The sequence below is a fragment of the Protobothrops mucrosquamatus genome, unplaced genomic scaffold, assembly GCF_001527695.2.
Source record: "Protobothrops mucrosquamatus isolate PMUCROS unplaced genomic scaffold, P.Mucros_1.0 scaffold754, whole genome shotgun sequence".
NCBI lineage: Eukaryota > Metazoa > Chordata > Lepidosauria > Squamata > Viperidae > Protobothrops > Protobothrops mucrosquamatus.
The window spans coordinates 426,798-443,158 of NW_015387024.1; the positions used below are offsets into that span (position 1 = coordinate 426,798).

Sequence of the window (16,361 nt, forward strand, 5' to 3'; positions counted from 1 at the left end):
GGAAGGAAGGAAGGAAGGAAGGAAGGAGAGGGGAAGAGGGAGGAAGGCATCCAACAGCCTTTAAAAGAGACCATCATAAGGCCATCATTTATCAAACGACAGGACAAAGCACTCCAACTTACCAAGTCCTTGCAAAAACATCTCTGGCTACTAAAAAATTAATCGGCACCAGATGGCAGAACAGCCGCTTGTCACACAGCCAGGCTTCAGCCACAAACAAAAGCCTTTTGCTCCACGGGAAAAGTCAGAAGATCAGTGGAAGATCAGGAGGAGAGAGCAGCAGGGGTGGCAGCCCCCCTGAAGATAACCATGGAAAAGACAGGGAGCCACTTTGATTGTCTGACACTACAGCAGGTAAGAGTGTCCTTGCTGTGCACGGAGAAGAAAAAAAGGGCAGCTAAGCAGGATTCAGAGCATGGGCTTAAACATGCCACGGTTCCGTGCGTTCCCGCTACTGAGTCATCTTATTGCATCAAGCCATTGGTTCTTCAACCGGTGTTTATCAAATCAATCATAAGTGGCCATTGGGTTCATACATTGCAGTAAGGAATTCTAGGCTCCCAAGACAAAGCTGCCCTAAAATCAAAGAAAGCAGATTGAGCAATGTATGAGGCCAGTCCCTTTGCATACCTGCTCCATTGGAATGGGAGGAAAACCCAGGTAGAAATTCTGGGATGCTGTTATTAGTTGAGTACCAATCGAATGCTTCCCAAAAGGTTTGGGTCTACAGCTACCGAAATTCCCCCTACCAACCTGGTTCCAGAAATTCTAGAGGTTTTAGCCCAAATGAACCACTTTGGGAGAAAATCGTGTTTACAGTGTTGCCCTCATCAAACCCAACAGTCTAATATTAAAGAAGGCAACATCATATGCCTCAAATTCCTTGATTTTAGGCCAATGCACGGAAGGTGTCCCCTCGTCCCACTTCTTTATTTGCATGGTAATGGTGAGTATTTTCCTTTTCTGAGAGCACTTTCTTCCATAGTTTGTCTGCTGGGGATTTCTCATGGCATCAAGTTATATTCTGGAAGAAACTGCAGAGTGGAGCAGATCTGAAGAAAAGTTGGGATCTATTGGGAGATCCAGAGATGTGATGTGTGAATTCAGTTTGAATTCTGAACTTAGTTCTCCTATATTTAATTATTTAAACAGCGACTGTATATGTCTTACTTGGGAAATATTTTGCTTTAGGCAAAAGGTTCCAGGATTGAAATGTTCTTTATATGATATATTTTTTTCAAATAAAAACAATGACTTTAGCTTATATTGTAATGGTTGACTATCCAAGGAAGCAAAGGTAAGCAGCGCCAACTTTAGTAAGCACTGGTGTAGCCTTTCAATCCACCTCCAGTTCTAAATGACTGTTGCTAACCTCCCAGATGACGTGCCCAAAATATTGTCCATGGTCCAACCCTCGCTTCATTGTAAGAGGCTCTCAGTTTAGAGCAGGGGTCTTCAAACTTGGCTCTTTTATGACTTGTGGACTTCAATTCCCAGAATTCCTCAGCCAGCATGCCTGGCTGAGGAATTCTGGGAGTTGAAGTCCACCAGTCATAAAAGGGCCAAGTTTGAAGACCCCTGGTTTAGAGGAATGAAAGATTTGCAATACTAACCATTGGTCAGTACTATATACTAGACAAAGTATACTAATGTATAGCTTACCAATAGGTTTTATAGGGTCCAGTTTCTTCTGTCCATTCTAAAAAGATCATCTGTTTAATATTTCATTATTCCTTTAGCGTTAGAACTGCCTAGGTTTTTAATGTGTCTACTTTGTGTTCTTATATCTTATTCCTTAATTAATATATCTTTATTACTATCCCACCCTTAGTTTTTAAGTACAAAATAAATCACTGTCATAATTATTCTTTCATGGAGATTCATATGAAATTGTAGTAAGGGCATAATCCTGTCTTTTTCCTCAACCGCAAGAAAACTTTCTTTGATATTCTGCCCAGTGAGTGGAAAGGGATTGCAGTAGCACAAACACTGGGGTTTGCTTTAATTGATATAACATTAGATTGCATTTTATTGCCTTTTTTTTAGAAAAAACAGCCATCTGTTCTTATAATCTGCCTGCGATGCATTGATTTCCCTGACGGATGCTGGAAAGTATCTAGAAATGAACAGTGGTAGGATTCAAATATGCGAACAACCGGTTCTCTGTGTGGATGCCACTTCCGGAAGTCCATTCTGGGCCTGGGCAACAAGAAATTAGCTACCGGTTCTGCCGAAGTGGTGCGAACCGGCTGAATCCCACCACTGCTTCCATTGTTATGATTCTTATTTGCTTCAGATGTTTTACTTCCTTGACTCCTCTTCCTCCTCTTCCTCCTCCTCCTCTAATTAGGATACCATTGCAGTGTATCAGTGGTGGGATTCAAATATGTGAACAACCGGTTCTCTGTGTGGATGCCGCTCCGGAATCCATTCTGGACCCGGGCAAGAAATTAGCTACCAGTTCTGCCAAACTGGTGCAAACTGGTGCGAACTCCCACCACTGGCAATGAACCTATCCTAACTGGCTTCTAAGTGATAGCTTTTCTTCATATCCTGCAGCAGCCTTTATATCCCTATGTTCCCCCATTCTGCCTAAAAATTAAAGTATTTTCTCTATAAATAGAAATAGCAATAGAACGTAGACTTATATACCCACTTCATAATGCTTTACAGCCCTCTCTAAGTGGTTTACAGAGTCAGCATATTGCCCCCAACTATCTGGGTCCTCATTTTACCAACGTTGGAAGGATGGAAGACTGAGTCAACCTTGAGCCGGTCAGAATTGAACTCCTGACAGTGAGCAGAGTCACCTGCAATACTGCATTCTAACCACTGCGCCACCACGGCTCGTCCTCCTCCATAAAGAGATGACAGTGATGATGATAAGGATGACATGTCCATTTTTCCAGACCTCATTTATGCCTCAGAATAGTGAAGCCTGGATAGTTGACTTTGTTGAAGTGTAGATTTGTAGGGTTTTGAGAAATGCTATGGATAGCCTAGTAGGGTAAAGAAGCCAATCACCATTTCAGAACCCCCCAACATGTCTATGTTATGAATAGCTTATAAATATACAGAATAGAAGTACAGTGGTCCCTTTTTCTGAATGGTGAAGATCAAAGAGTAAGACGGTTGCTAAGACTTATTTTGGATAACTTATTTCAGTGCCATAGGGCTAATGAAAGTCTTATCTTTTTCAGTGGGAATAAATCCCACTGAAATGACTTATTTTTGAAAAGGCATAAGGTTATGTTACAAACCATCTGGAAATGTTGTCCATTGCATCCAATGCAAAAAATATATAATACCAGAATTATAATTGTGTTGACCTTGGTTTTTGAGAAGAAACATTTGGTGATAAAAATTAAGAGATGAACGGAAGGGCTGCAACTGCATCCCTGGAATGACGGATGCTACAGAAACATTTTGTGCTGCGGAGCAATTTCTGGATGGTGTTCAAGGGAAGAAGATGAATCTGAGCATTCCCACCAGATATTCTCACTGATCCTCTCCCTGGCAACTTTTATAAAACTGGGAAAAGAGAAGAGGAACCAGCCAACCTCAAGAGGAACCTCAACCTCACTAATTGACAGTACTGGATGATCCTTACTAGGTGGGCTTCATCAAATGCTAGAATTGGAGAAGAGTGGAACCAATTAGAAGAAGCAGGGGAGATAGGCTTTCTTCTCCATAAGGAGATTGGACAGCCATTTGTCTGAAATGGTGTAGGGTTTCCTGCCTGAGTAGGGGATTGGACTAGATGACCTCCAAGGTCCCTTCCAACTTTATTATTATTATTATTATTATTATTATTATTATTATTATTATTATTATTATTATTATTATTATTAAGGATCATCGCACAATTAGCCAGATGTTCAGACTGGATTTGGCATTTTTGTCTACCTATCGAGTCCTTCCCAAGGACCTGGGATAGGCAGATGTGGATGTTTGATGTTATTACAGATATCGTCGCAGGATGGAAGCAGTTCCTAGTAAGGCCGCCTTTTGCAATTGACTAATTATTATTATTATTATTATTATTATTATTATTATTATTATTATTATTATTATTATTATTATTATTATTATTATTATTATTATTCATAATAATCATAATCTCTATTACATTCAAATACCAGTGTTGGCTAAAAAATAATTTCTAGTGGAATATACTACCATATATTAGTCACTTAAAACTGACATAACACATTTGAAAACATAAGGGTCATCTAAATCTATCCAGAAAATCTGTGCTCCCCCTGAAAAAGAGGCTTCTGTTTTTCTACTTCAAATTTCATTTGGTGTTTCTGAGCTCATTTGAAAGTTGGATATAGTTGAGGGTTGTGATGACATCTTTAAGAATGTTTCTCAGAATTCCTCTACCAGCATTTAATACAAATTGAAATTTAGTTATCATTCAGCTTTCCTACCATTCCTTTCTTTCTTCAAAGAATAAATTTATTTCCTTTTCTTAGTTAATGGGAAAAAAGAAGAAAAAAATAAAAAAGCAAAATTAAAGCAACTAAAAAAAACCCCACCAGAAATATCTTTCAATCTAATACTTAAGCAAGTCATTAAACCTTGACAATATTCATTATCATCTTTACACTAGCCAAAACCAGAAAGCAAACTTTCAGTGGTGATCCAGGACTACAATTTTCCATCATTTTTATGCTATCTCGCACGCTTTAAAAAATCCATAGGTCTCTCTGTATAATGAAAAATTCCAGATTCACAAGTATATCAATATCCTTTAATTGTAAAAACAAAGTAACAAACTTATGGACTTCCATCCAACCTGGAACACTTAATAGAACAAGCCAATATTATATGGGCGAGACCCCTAATCTCGTTTACATGGCCAACATAATAACTTTGATAAACCGCCTTTTAAAAATATTCTCTAGTGCATTTTGTAGACACGAAATGGCTTTCGTTCAGTCAATCTCCTCTGAAGGTCATAAGAAATACAGTTAATAATTTAAAGTCTCTTTGCATTGATTCACTAATACAAAATATTCCAAATCAGTACTGAATTCCTAAATTCTTAGAAATGAAATAGTAGCAGGTGTTATTACAATCACTGGCTAGAATTCTACAAGATCCAAAATGAAATAAAATAATTAGTTGCTATATCAAATCAAATAAAATGCAAATATAAAATTACAACTAGGTCACTGAGGCAATAAAAAGACATCCAGCTTTAACAGAACTTAGCCACATTCAAGAAAACAGAATTATACTAATCTCATCACAGGAAGTGTACATAAAATAAATCTGAATTCTCTGAGTGTCTTGCCAGATAGGAAGTCATAAAGTGGACACTTATGTCCTTATAGAAAAAAAACAAATATCACAGCAACGAACTAGCAGTTGAATGGCTCTTTCTTCACAAGGGCACAATCTTAGCTGGCAAAGGATTTTTTTAATATTTGCCCTTGAGAACAGCTGTTAGGAGGATATTGAAAAGTGCTAATGTTAGGGCTCCTTGGAATTCAGGGAAAGCTGTTTGCTTTAAGTGTCTTGCAGCATAAAATAAGGGGCATCGCTATTCAGGAACACAATCTGGGGTAGGGTAGATTGACCCAATTAGACTTCCAAGTATCTAGCCAAGTATCATCCTGCTTGCATGCATTAACGGGCAATCTTCGCCTTGCAATATTCATTTAGGGACCGTTAGAAGTTACAACAGCGCTGAAAAAAGTGACTTACGAGCGGTCCTCACATTTACAACTGTTGCAGCATCTCCACAGTCATGCGGTCAGAATTTGACCACTTGGCAACCAGCAGGCATTTACAACAATTACAGCATCCCAGGATTATCTGATCACTATTTTTGACCTTCCCAGCTGACATCCGTCAAGCAAAATCAATGGGGGATTCGCTTAATGACTGCATGATTCGTTTAATAACGACAGTGATTTGTTTAACATTTGCTCATCGCTCACGTAACAACTGTCTTTCTTAGAAATTCTGAATCCAGCTGAGGTTGTAAATCGAGGACTTCCTGTAAGGCCTTGATTATAGCCCATCCTCAGAAGTGATATACCTGCCTTAGTCAGATGTGGCTTTAGCATTGCTGGAATACTGTGTGTGCCTCTGATGAAGTGGAAAGCTTATTCTGCTGCAATGTTATGCGAATAGAATAGAATAGAATAGAATAGAATAGAATAGAATAGAATAGAATAGAATAGAATAGAATAGCATTTTGAATTACAGTGGTACCTCAGTACTTGACTGCTTCAAAACGTGACACATTTTGATGCAAAAATGTTGTCCCACTACTTGCCGTTTGTTTAGTACTCGGCCCACTGTGATAGGAAGAAGGGGACAGCTGCAGAAAATGGACAGGAAGTCAGCCATCCTGGGAAGGTCTGTGCAAAAGGAGTGGAATGACCACAGAGGGCAGACAGGAAGTTGGCCATGCTGGGAAGGTCACTACACAAGGAGTGGGACAACCACAGAGTGCAGACAGGAGGTCGGCCATGCTGGAAAGATCGCTGACATAGAAAAAGGGACAGACAGAAAGTTCTTCCCAGCTGAAATAAGGCTCACATGGTAAGTCACATGGTTGGTTTGGGACTCATCCTTTTTAGTACTGGTTGCATCTCCTGGAGCCAATTAACAACATGAACCTAGTTTTGGTTGCTTTGTACTTGAAGGCACTCAGAAAAACTCACGCTCTGTTGTATTGCCCGACCTTTGGGCATGTATTTTAGGTCATTTTGCTAAGATCTTTATTGAGAACTTCATTTTATTGTAATCTCAACTGCTTTCTTAAGGAAAAAAGTGGCTAGGATACTCCAGCCGCTGCTTGTGATTGAAGCACTACATCAGGGCTCTTCAAACTTGGCCCTTTTATGACTTGTGGACTTCAACTCCCAGAATTCCTCAGCCAGGCATGCTGGCTGAGGAATTCTGGGAGTTGAAGTCCACAAGTCATAAAAGGGCCAAGTTTGAAGACCCCTGCACTACATCATCTGTATGCAATAAGATTACAATGTGCTTATTAGCTACTTTAGAGTGGGAGGAGGGGTGATGCTCAAAATTACTTATTTTGGCCACAAGAGGGGTTATGTGCAAATGAGAACAACGTGGGAGGCTAAATGCATTCCTGTCTTACTCTTCTTTAATTTGAAATTTCTTTAACAGTGGCTTTCTGTGCTACAACAAACTTTTTATTCTGGAGCTCTCATGGTGTTTGAACATTTACAGGAGTAGCTATCTGTCTTTTTGTAGCCTGCATGAATTTACCCATGACTTGGTCCTGGAAATGAGATCAAGTCTAGCCCTGAAGTTGATGAATGTGGCACATAACACAGGCTCACATAAATATTGTAGTCTGATGTTGAAGTATAAGGATGTGATCTAAGGCAGAGTGTCTAACTCTAAAACCTGCCTGCCAATTTGCCGAATATACCCTGAACTGACCCAATTGGACAATGTATTATATAAGTGCTTGGCATAAAGCTGACTTATTATGCTTAAGAAGTTGATAAGCTGGTAATTAGCAGGCAAGTCTTGATTGCTTTTTCCCCATCACAGCGATGATATTTCATTATTTATAAAAGAATAGTGAGAATTGTTAAAATCTACTGTCCTCTCTTAACCTTTTAATTTTTAAAAAACTATTTTTTAATAGATTAACTATTTTATAGTCTTATTGTAGGCCACCCAGAACTACTTTTTCATAAGATGGGCGGCCATATAAATTTGATGAATAAATAAATACGCTTAGGGTTATCTAAAGCACCCTCCAAGACTCATAATCCAGCAGTTGTATGTGATTCTAACACATCTGGCCCAAACTGTGAGCTGAACAGGACTTATAGTTTAATATCATGCAATTTGACAATCTTAGGCAATCTAAATTTCTCCCACAGTATTATGAGAATGAATCTTTCAGAAAAGCCAATTCATATTCATGAACAAGTCTACAAATAGAATATATTCAGTAATTATTTGAAAAACTGTGAATGGTAAACAAAACTGCAAATACAAAAATCCTCATGCTAGATGAAATATGCACTAAGATATGTGCAAACTTTTTTTTCGGGCGGGTTTCAAACAAGTATGAAAATAGAAGGAAGGAAACTCACAAATGAACATATGAAAAAGCAGAAAGAAATCAAATCTCAGTTTAGACTGAGGTTCTGGGGCTCTCTATCAGTTCTCCAGCTAATGATAAACTTTCCTGCCCTCTGGAAAACAAATGCATGGTTTATACAAAAATATGGGCAGTTGTTTTCTTTTGTATGCTGCTTTTAATCATGGATGAAATTTCAGAGGGAAATTTTCTCCAAATCATTTATAGACATCTCCTCTAAGTATATACCATTTTCTACGAAGCTTTTGAAAAGAGAATTACAGACACCAACAATTCACATGCATTTACTCTGCCTGTGCTGTAAGAGTTGATGGATCACACTGTTTCATTCTAAAACCCATAGTAGAGTTCTTCCACATCCTTAGTGTGCATTCAAGCAAAACTACACACACAATTCGGGGCTTCAGTAATTTTAGATTTTTCTTACCTACCAAGTAAGAGCAAAACATGCAAAGCATTATCTGTTTCTATCCTAGTATTGCACAAATCATTTTTCCCTGTACAAAAAAGTTGCTCTGGTTTTGAGTACCAACAAATGTGAACACGCAACAGTTTGTGCAAACATCTATTATAGGTCTAAGAAGGGAGGATTTCAAACTTGGCTAACAAGTTTTCCACAAGAACATGTCTGCAACTTCATTCTTCAACAGTAGATCACGCACGAAACATCAGGACTACTCTGATAGACAATTTTCTCTGGATGTCACCTTTCATTTAATGGAGAACATTTGTGATACTTTTGGAAGTATCCTTTTGAAAGGAACATTTTGGCAAGCTTAAATAGGCAACCGGGGAATCTTATATAACAACAAGACCAATAGCAACTTCAGCAATAATATGCAGACATTCCTGTAAAGAAAGTCCAGCTATTTTGAGAACACTTTGCAAAAATATGGCATTGCACTGGCATGAATAATATTTTACATACAGTATCAAGATAGTTCAGCTCATCCAGCTGCAAGGAATAGAACAAGTTGCACTTCTCAATGGCTTTTTTAAAAAAACATAAAAGATAGAAATTATGTATCCTACCTATCAATGATCACGGGATCCGAGGGAGTCTCGTTACGGTTTCCACAGCTCTTCTTTTCACAGCAACGACTGAGAAGGAAACAAGCATAAAAGGAAAAGAATTCAGTTAAGTGTAACATACAGTGCTGCATACAGGTAGTTCTCAACACACGACCTCAATTGAGTCCCAAATTTCTGTTGCTAAGTTGTTAAGTGAATTTTGCCCCATTTTATGACCTTTCTTGCCACACTGCAGTGGTTACGTTAGTAACCTGGTTGTGAAGTGAAATCTGGCTTCCCCATTGACTTTGCTTGTCAGAAGATCAGAAAAAGTGATCCCGTGATCCCAGGACACCGCAACCATCATAAATACGAACCAGTTGCCAAGCATCTGAATTTTGATCACCATGGAGACGCTGCAACGGTCATAGGTGTGAAAAATGGTCATAAGTCAATTTTTTCAGTGCTATTGTAACTTTGAACAGTCACTAAAGCAGGGGTAGACAACCTTGGCTCTTTTATGACTCGTGGACTTCAACTCCCAGAATTCCTGAGCCAGCATGGCTCAGCTTGGAAACCTCTCCCTTTCCCCTCAGCATGGCTGGCTCAGGAATTCTGGGAGTTGAAGTCCACGAGTCATAAAAGAGCCAAGGTTGCCTACCCCTGCACTAAAGGAACTGCTGTAAGTCAAGGACTTACCTGTAATTGTTTTTAGGTTTTATACTCACTTACCTTAATTTAAGGGCAGTGGTGGGATTCAGCCGGTTCCCACAGGTTCGGTAGAACCGGTAGCTAAATTGTGTTGAGTTCAGAGAACCGGCTGAACCCATGCTGCTTCTGGAAGTCCGTTCTAGGCCTCGGAGGCCTGGAGGAGGACTCCCAGGCCTAGAACGGCCCACCGGAAGTGTGTGGATGTCACTTCGGGAAGTCTGTTTTAGGCCTCGGAGGCCTGGAAGAGGCCTCCCAGGCCTAGAACAGCCCACAGGAAGTGCATGGATGCCACTTCTGGAAGTCAATTCTAGGCCTCAGAAGCCCAGGCCTGCATCCACGCAGAGAACCGGATGTTCAGGTATTTGAATCCCACCATTGTTCAAGGGCATTGGGTGGTTCATGTTAATAAGATTTTTTTTACTGATAAAAGTATATTGCTAAAGAAGTAGTATTTAACCTAGGCATTTGCACGCAAACCCCAAGAAAGTAGGCATTAAATACATGAATAAATGCCAAGCGTTTACATGTTCATATGCTACTATATTCTGAGTTTGAACCATGCAGTAAATTATGAATTAACCACACTAATTGGGTTCATGTGATACAGTGAGGCTGAAAGAAAAGTTAAAGCTACCCAACATAAGGTATCAGTGAATGCAACCTCTAAGTCTGGGAATACAGAGACCTCTTAGTGCATGCCAACTCCTACCACAGCTGAATTTTTAATTTTTCTTTTCTAAAAAAAAAAAAAGAATGCCACTGAATCCTTAGTATCCCCACTAATCCTTCTTAAAAATTTAAAGGGCAGTTATTGCAACTCATTAGTTTACGTGACCAGAAACAGGACGGGGGGGGGGAGACAGCCCCTTGAAAGGAGCATTGCCAAGAGGTGGCATTTTGGGAAATTGAGGGCATGTGATTTGTTATAGCTCTCAGATCAGCTGTTTTATGAATGGGCAATCCTTCCAGAAATGTAACTGGCAATAGGAATAACCTCAAGGAACAGGAGGAAAAGCCACAACAAAACAATAGTCCGAGAAAAAAAATCTGAGTCTGGGGCAGAAATGTAATTTAAGAAGCAGACTGGACCTTTCCTGGTTATCATAAAGATATAGGTGGGGGGGGAAGCATATTCAGACTTATAAATTTCTGTTACTGTAACCTTACAATAAAAGTGGTATTAACAATCATAACTCTGATTTTCTGGCCGGGTCTGATAGTGCTGACAAGCAAACTCTTTGTTGGAAGATTTAAAACAGGTTTGCCATATTCCAAATGGGGTCTAACAATCAGAAAGGGTTGGGGATCCCAGCTATCATTAAATATGTGCATGTATAAATAATTACTATAATTTACAGTATTCAATATTATAATGGGAACAATGTTCACCAGATGGCCTATGGGACGGTTCAACCTTCTGCTTGGACATAATGAGTGATGGTCAGCCTAAGCCTATTCCACTGTCTTATGGCTCTAGATTACGAAAGCCAACTTGAATAAGGGAGACTAAGTTACAAACCATGGCTTACAAAATCACAGTGGCTGGATACACAAACCCTGCACTGCCAGGGATTGAAGCATTAGCATGCAAAGCATAGTTTATGTCCCTATATGAGGAGACGTCCTGTACCACGAAGCCCAGGCACAGATCACATGTGGCTCACAACTCTCTGAGGAAGGTGGGCAGTCAAAAAATGTGATAAATAGATAAATAGATAGATAGACAGACAGATAGATAGACAGACAGACAGACAGACAGATGATAGATAGATAGATAGATAGATAGATAGATAGATAGATAGATAGATAGATAGATAGATAGATAGATAGATGATAGATAGATAGATAGATAGATAGATAGATAGATAGATAGATAGATAGATAGATAGATAGATAGATAAATTTGATTTCCATGGGTTGGTTTTATTCAGTGAAACTTGTATTCTGTCAGGGATCAGGAAAGAGTATAGATGAGTCTCATATTAGTTTTTTTCTTAATCCTTGCCCAGTTCAAGCCTTGCATTGACGTAGCTTGGCCATCTTGCATGGAGAACAACTTTTTAATTAATGGATTAATTCATTCATTCATTTCCTGTTTTGACTGCCCATCTTCTCATACAGTTGTGAGCCTCATATCATCTGTGTCTGGGCTTCGTGATGTACATGATGTCTCCTCTTATAGGGATATAAATTATGCTTTGCATGTCAGGCTTCAATTCTGGCAATGCAAGAAAGATTGCAAAAAAAACCATCGTGAAATTCTACAGACTCTTAGCCAGCTACTCTTAGCAATGAAATAGCATGAATTCATACAGCTTTCTAAGCTTCTGATAAACTTCACGCATTGAGCTAAGGCAGGGGTAGGCAACCCTGGCTCTTTTATGACTCGTGGACTTTAACTCCCAGAATTCCTGAGCCAGCATGGCTGGCTCAGGAATTCTGGGAGTTGAAGTCCACGAGTCATAAAAGAGCCAAGGTTGCTTACCCCTGAGCTAAGGCATAATATAGTTTGCTTATCTTAGGTTTATTGTGCTATGTTGACTGGCCCATTATGGGACACGGCTAAGCAAACCACTGCTACCTCTAAGGTGTGATCTGTTCTTTGGAAAACACAAGTTGTGGCTAAGTATTACATAATTCTAGTCTGTTCAGGCTTAGTAAACCACGGTTGATACAAATCCATGCGTTTGCAAATATATGACTCCAGCCAACACAAAGCTGGCTCTCTTTCTTCATTTCTAAGCTTTGCTGCTGCAAGTTGCAGGCATTGGAGAAGATGATCCCGATTCCAGATGACAATTTAACAGACACCTTCACTCGATCAGTCTCTATCTGGATGATGAACCTCATGTCAGCCTTTGCTTTATTAAAACAAACATAATAAATCCCTGAGTTTTGGGGCCATGGTGGAATATTGCGTTTGAACAGCAGGCTATTATACACGTGCCCAGGACAGCACGAAGTATAATGTGAAGGACCAGGATGTCCCAGAAATCTCCGTTGCTCAAAGAAAGTTTTATATCTTTTCTCTTCCCCTTCCGGAAGGGGGAAAAAAAAAGGTTTTAAAATTCAGCTTTCAACTAAAAAAAAAAAAAAAACCTGTCTCTAATTTCAAACCGAAATAAGCCCCCAGCATGGTGGCCTTTGTTTTGTTTTCTTCTCCTCAACTCCTCCCTGGCATTGCATAACAAAAGTGTCTAAATTCACACCATCTGGCCAATAAAGACCTAAAGCTCGCTGGCTGACTGGCTCGGCCGATCCTGTCTGCTGCTGTCTAGTCTGAGCCTTGTGGCGAAAGTCACAGCTGTGGGTCTCACTTGCGCTCAATGCAACTTTGTTATTAGCCAGCTGTAGGCCCCGAGACTACTTCTGTTCACATTATAATACCTTTTCCATCACACACACACACACACACACACCCGCCAGCACCTCCGAGCATCAAGGGCAGAGAGGCTTCTGGCAACAGCTGAACGAAGAAGAAGTACCGTTTGCATCTTGCAAACGCTTGGCATTCAAAGGGGAAGGGATTATTCCAGGAGAGATGCCTTATTTTTATTTATATCCATCTGACCACAAACCAAGTGTTTGCACGGATATTCTGCTCCGTGACGAAAGCATCGCGGCCTGATGCACCCAGCGTCTCCATGCTACCTAGTTTTGTTCAGACAGGAGCTTCACTAGAGTCAGTGGGACATCGTAGAGCATGAACTGACTTAGAAGCAGCCATCAATAACCCAAACAGCTCAGCTCCGCCCCAAAAATGCTCAACGCCAACGCTAATGATTGTGAAACAAGAGATTTTCCTTTTTCTACCAGTGACACATCACTGCATCTGCATAAATATTTAGACAACATTCTTGCTAGGCTTGCATCTGTCACCCGGAGAAAGATGTACGGATTCCGGATACACTTGTGTGCATCCAAGCAGAACAGTCACAGCTACTATATGTCAAATCAAAAAGATGTTTATTTTCCAAAGAAGGTTGATAAGAACAGTCTCTCGTTCAAAGGCAATGAGCATCCATGTTTAGCAGTAAGGGGGGGGTACATTAAATTTTGATATACTGTTATTAATGCAAACTAAATGATCAGCTTTAAAAATTGATGCACCGCTGAAATCCGCCCGTAGCAAAATCAGATTGTGGTGCTAAAAAAAAATAATGTCAAGATTAATTCAACTTTGAATTAAGTCCAAAGCTAAAATATGCAATAATGTAAAAAAAGAAAAAGAACAAATTAACAATTATGAATACTATCCAAGTAAGGTGATTGATGTTTCAAACCATGTTGTCTTGCTGATTCTACAAAAGTTGTTGTGTCTCACAAAAAGAATATGAGAAAACTATCATGCTTTCTTAGCTGATTTATAAATCAGATGCCTTCTAGCTAACAAAAAATATTTTTATAATTATAAAGTTAAGGTCTTATACTAGCTAGCTTTAAACACAGATTTAAGTATAAGACCAAAACAGATAGAGGGGATAGCATACTGTATGTACAGCCTATCACATAATCATAAATCTGTGAAGGAAAAATGCCAGCCTCCATTTGGTATTATTCTAAGAAAAATGATGCATTCCAAATTTTCTTTCCTGCTTGTTTTCTAATCATCCTATAAAATTATGCTTATGTTGTAGTGGTCCTTGGGAAAAGCATCTCTGTTTCTAAAACTGGGCCAAGTTCTCAAGAAGTCAACAAGTAAAATACAAATTATGAATATTATTCTAAAGGAGGCACAAATTAATTGCTAATTTCATAGAGCTAAATCTTGAAACCATGAAGTATCATATTTACCACTGCATAAAGGAACTAATTTTCCCAGCCAACAGCCGCATGTTATTTTATTTAGTTTCCAGATAGAAAAACATCAAAATAATTATGCCTCTCTTTTTGGGCCATTTTTTCTGTTCCCCCTCCCCCCCCCCTTTTTTTTTTAGTTTTGGAGGGGCGTTTAAAACAAAATAGGCTTGTTTAAGTCTAGCAAAGTCTTAACAAACTTTCTTTTGTTTGCTACTTCTTAAAAAGCAAAGCACTAAATTACTCAGAGGGAATGATTTAAAGATGGGTTTAACCCTCCAGTGGGATTTGGTACCTAGTTACATAGCAGCAATTAAATACTGATATGGATATCCAAGACAGTTTGGACTTGATTACTACATGGATGGGAGGAATCTCCAGGTTGTAAGTTATACTGGGAAGCTGAAGACCAATATTCTGAGAGGGGGAGATTGGATACCATACTATACTTTGTTTCTGCTATATAGAAACCTGGGGTCCTTGGTGCTCTCTGAGCATGGTTCTTTTCTTGCAGACATTTGATTACCCAGGCTAGGCAACATCATCACAAGCACTGATGATGTTACCTATTTTGGTAATGAAATGTCTGCAAGAAAACAACCAAGCTCAGCACCGAGAACCCTTCATTTCAATTTAATTCTGAAGGTGTTATCCCATTAATTTGAACGTTTTCCAGTTATACTCAATCTCTAAAACACCCTGAAAGTAGGCAGAATATATGGTCATATCCTGACAATATTTCCTGCTACTACTTTCTGTCAGTTTCCAATCTTCTTAACTGTCCTGACTTCCTGATCCAGCAATGCCCAATGGCATCACAGGGAAGTGAGAACAGTCAAGGAGATGGGTGACTACTAGACGAGTTAGTGTCTAAGAAAAAGCAGAACATTCCTGCATCCTACTTAATCACGTTGTCACTAAAATGGAAGCAAAAACATGATACTCAATAGTAATTTACTAACATCTTCTCTGGGGGAGAAGTGAGAAGCATTTTACATCAAGAGGAGGAGGAGGAGGAGGAGGAGGAGGAGGAGGAGGAGGAGGAGATGGAGATATTCTGCAGGGAACTATTTAGAACTGCATCATCTAACAGATTCATTGTACAGGCAGTCCTTAACTTACGACCAAAATTGGGCCCAAAATTTATGTTGTTAAGGGAGACATCTGCTAAATGAGTTTTGTCCCATTTTATGACCTTTCTTGCCACAGCTGTTAAGTGAATTTCTACAATTGATAAGTTAGTAACACAGTTGTCAAGTGGATCTGGCTTCCCCGTTGACTTTGCTTATGAGAAGGTCACAAAAGGGGAGATCACATGATCTTGGGACGCAGCAACGGTCATCAGTATGAACCAGTGGCCAAGCACCTGAGTTTTGATCACATGATTGTGGGATTGTGAACTGCGAAAAATGATCCTAAGACACATTTTTCAGTGCCGCTGTAACTTTGAATGGCCACTAAACAGACTGACGTAAGTCGAGAACTACCTGCATATCCTAGTTCGTGTGCCATGCTAACAAGAAGAGGGAAAAAAGTAAAATGTAGTTATAGCTAAACCTCCCCAGTATTTATTTCTTATTTGTTGATTTCTTTCAGTCTCTATCACTTACCTGAATATGACTGCACTGACCCCAGCAGAATTACCTTCTGACTAGACATGCATAGGATATAACTGCACCTTCGGTGCATTAAATGCAAGCCTACTCATTCCTTGTTAAAGTGGGGCAGCAGT

At 39.4% G+C, this 16,361-nt stretch overlaps 1 protein-coding gene across 1 annotated transcript in view; it reads right to left on the reverse strand.

Annotated features, from left to right (window-relative positions):
• Window positions 1-16,361, reverse strand: part of EBF2 (EBF transcription factor 2) — a 202,928-nt gene that overhangs the window by 171,247 nt on the left and 15,320 nt on the right. Inside the window, exon 6 of the mRNA XM_015818501.1 lies at window positions 9,143-9,211. Coding sequence (XP_015673987.1) covers window positions 9,143-9,211 — 69 coding nt within the window. The remainder of the gene's footprint in view (window positions 1-9,142; window positions 9,212-16,361) is intronic.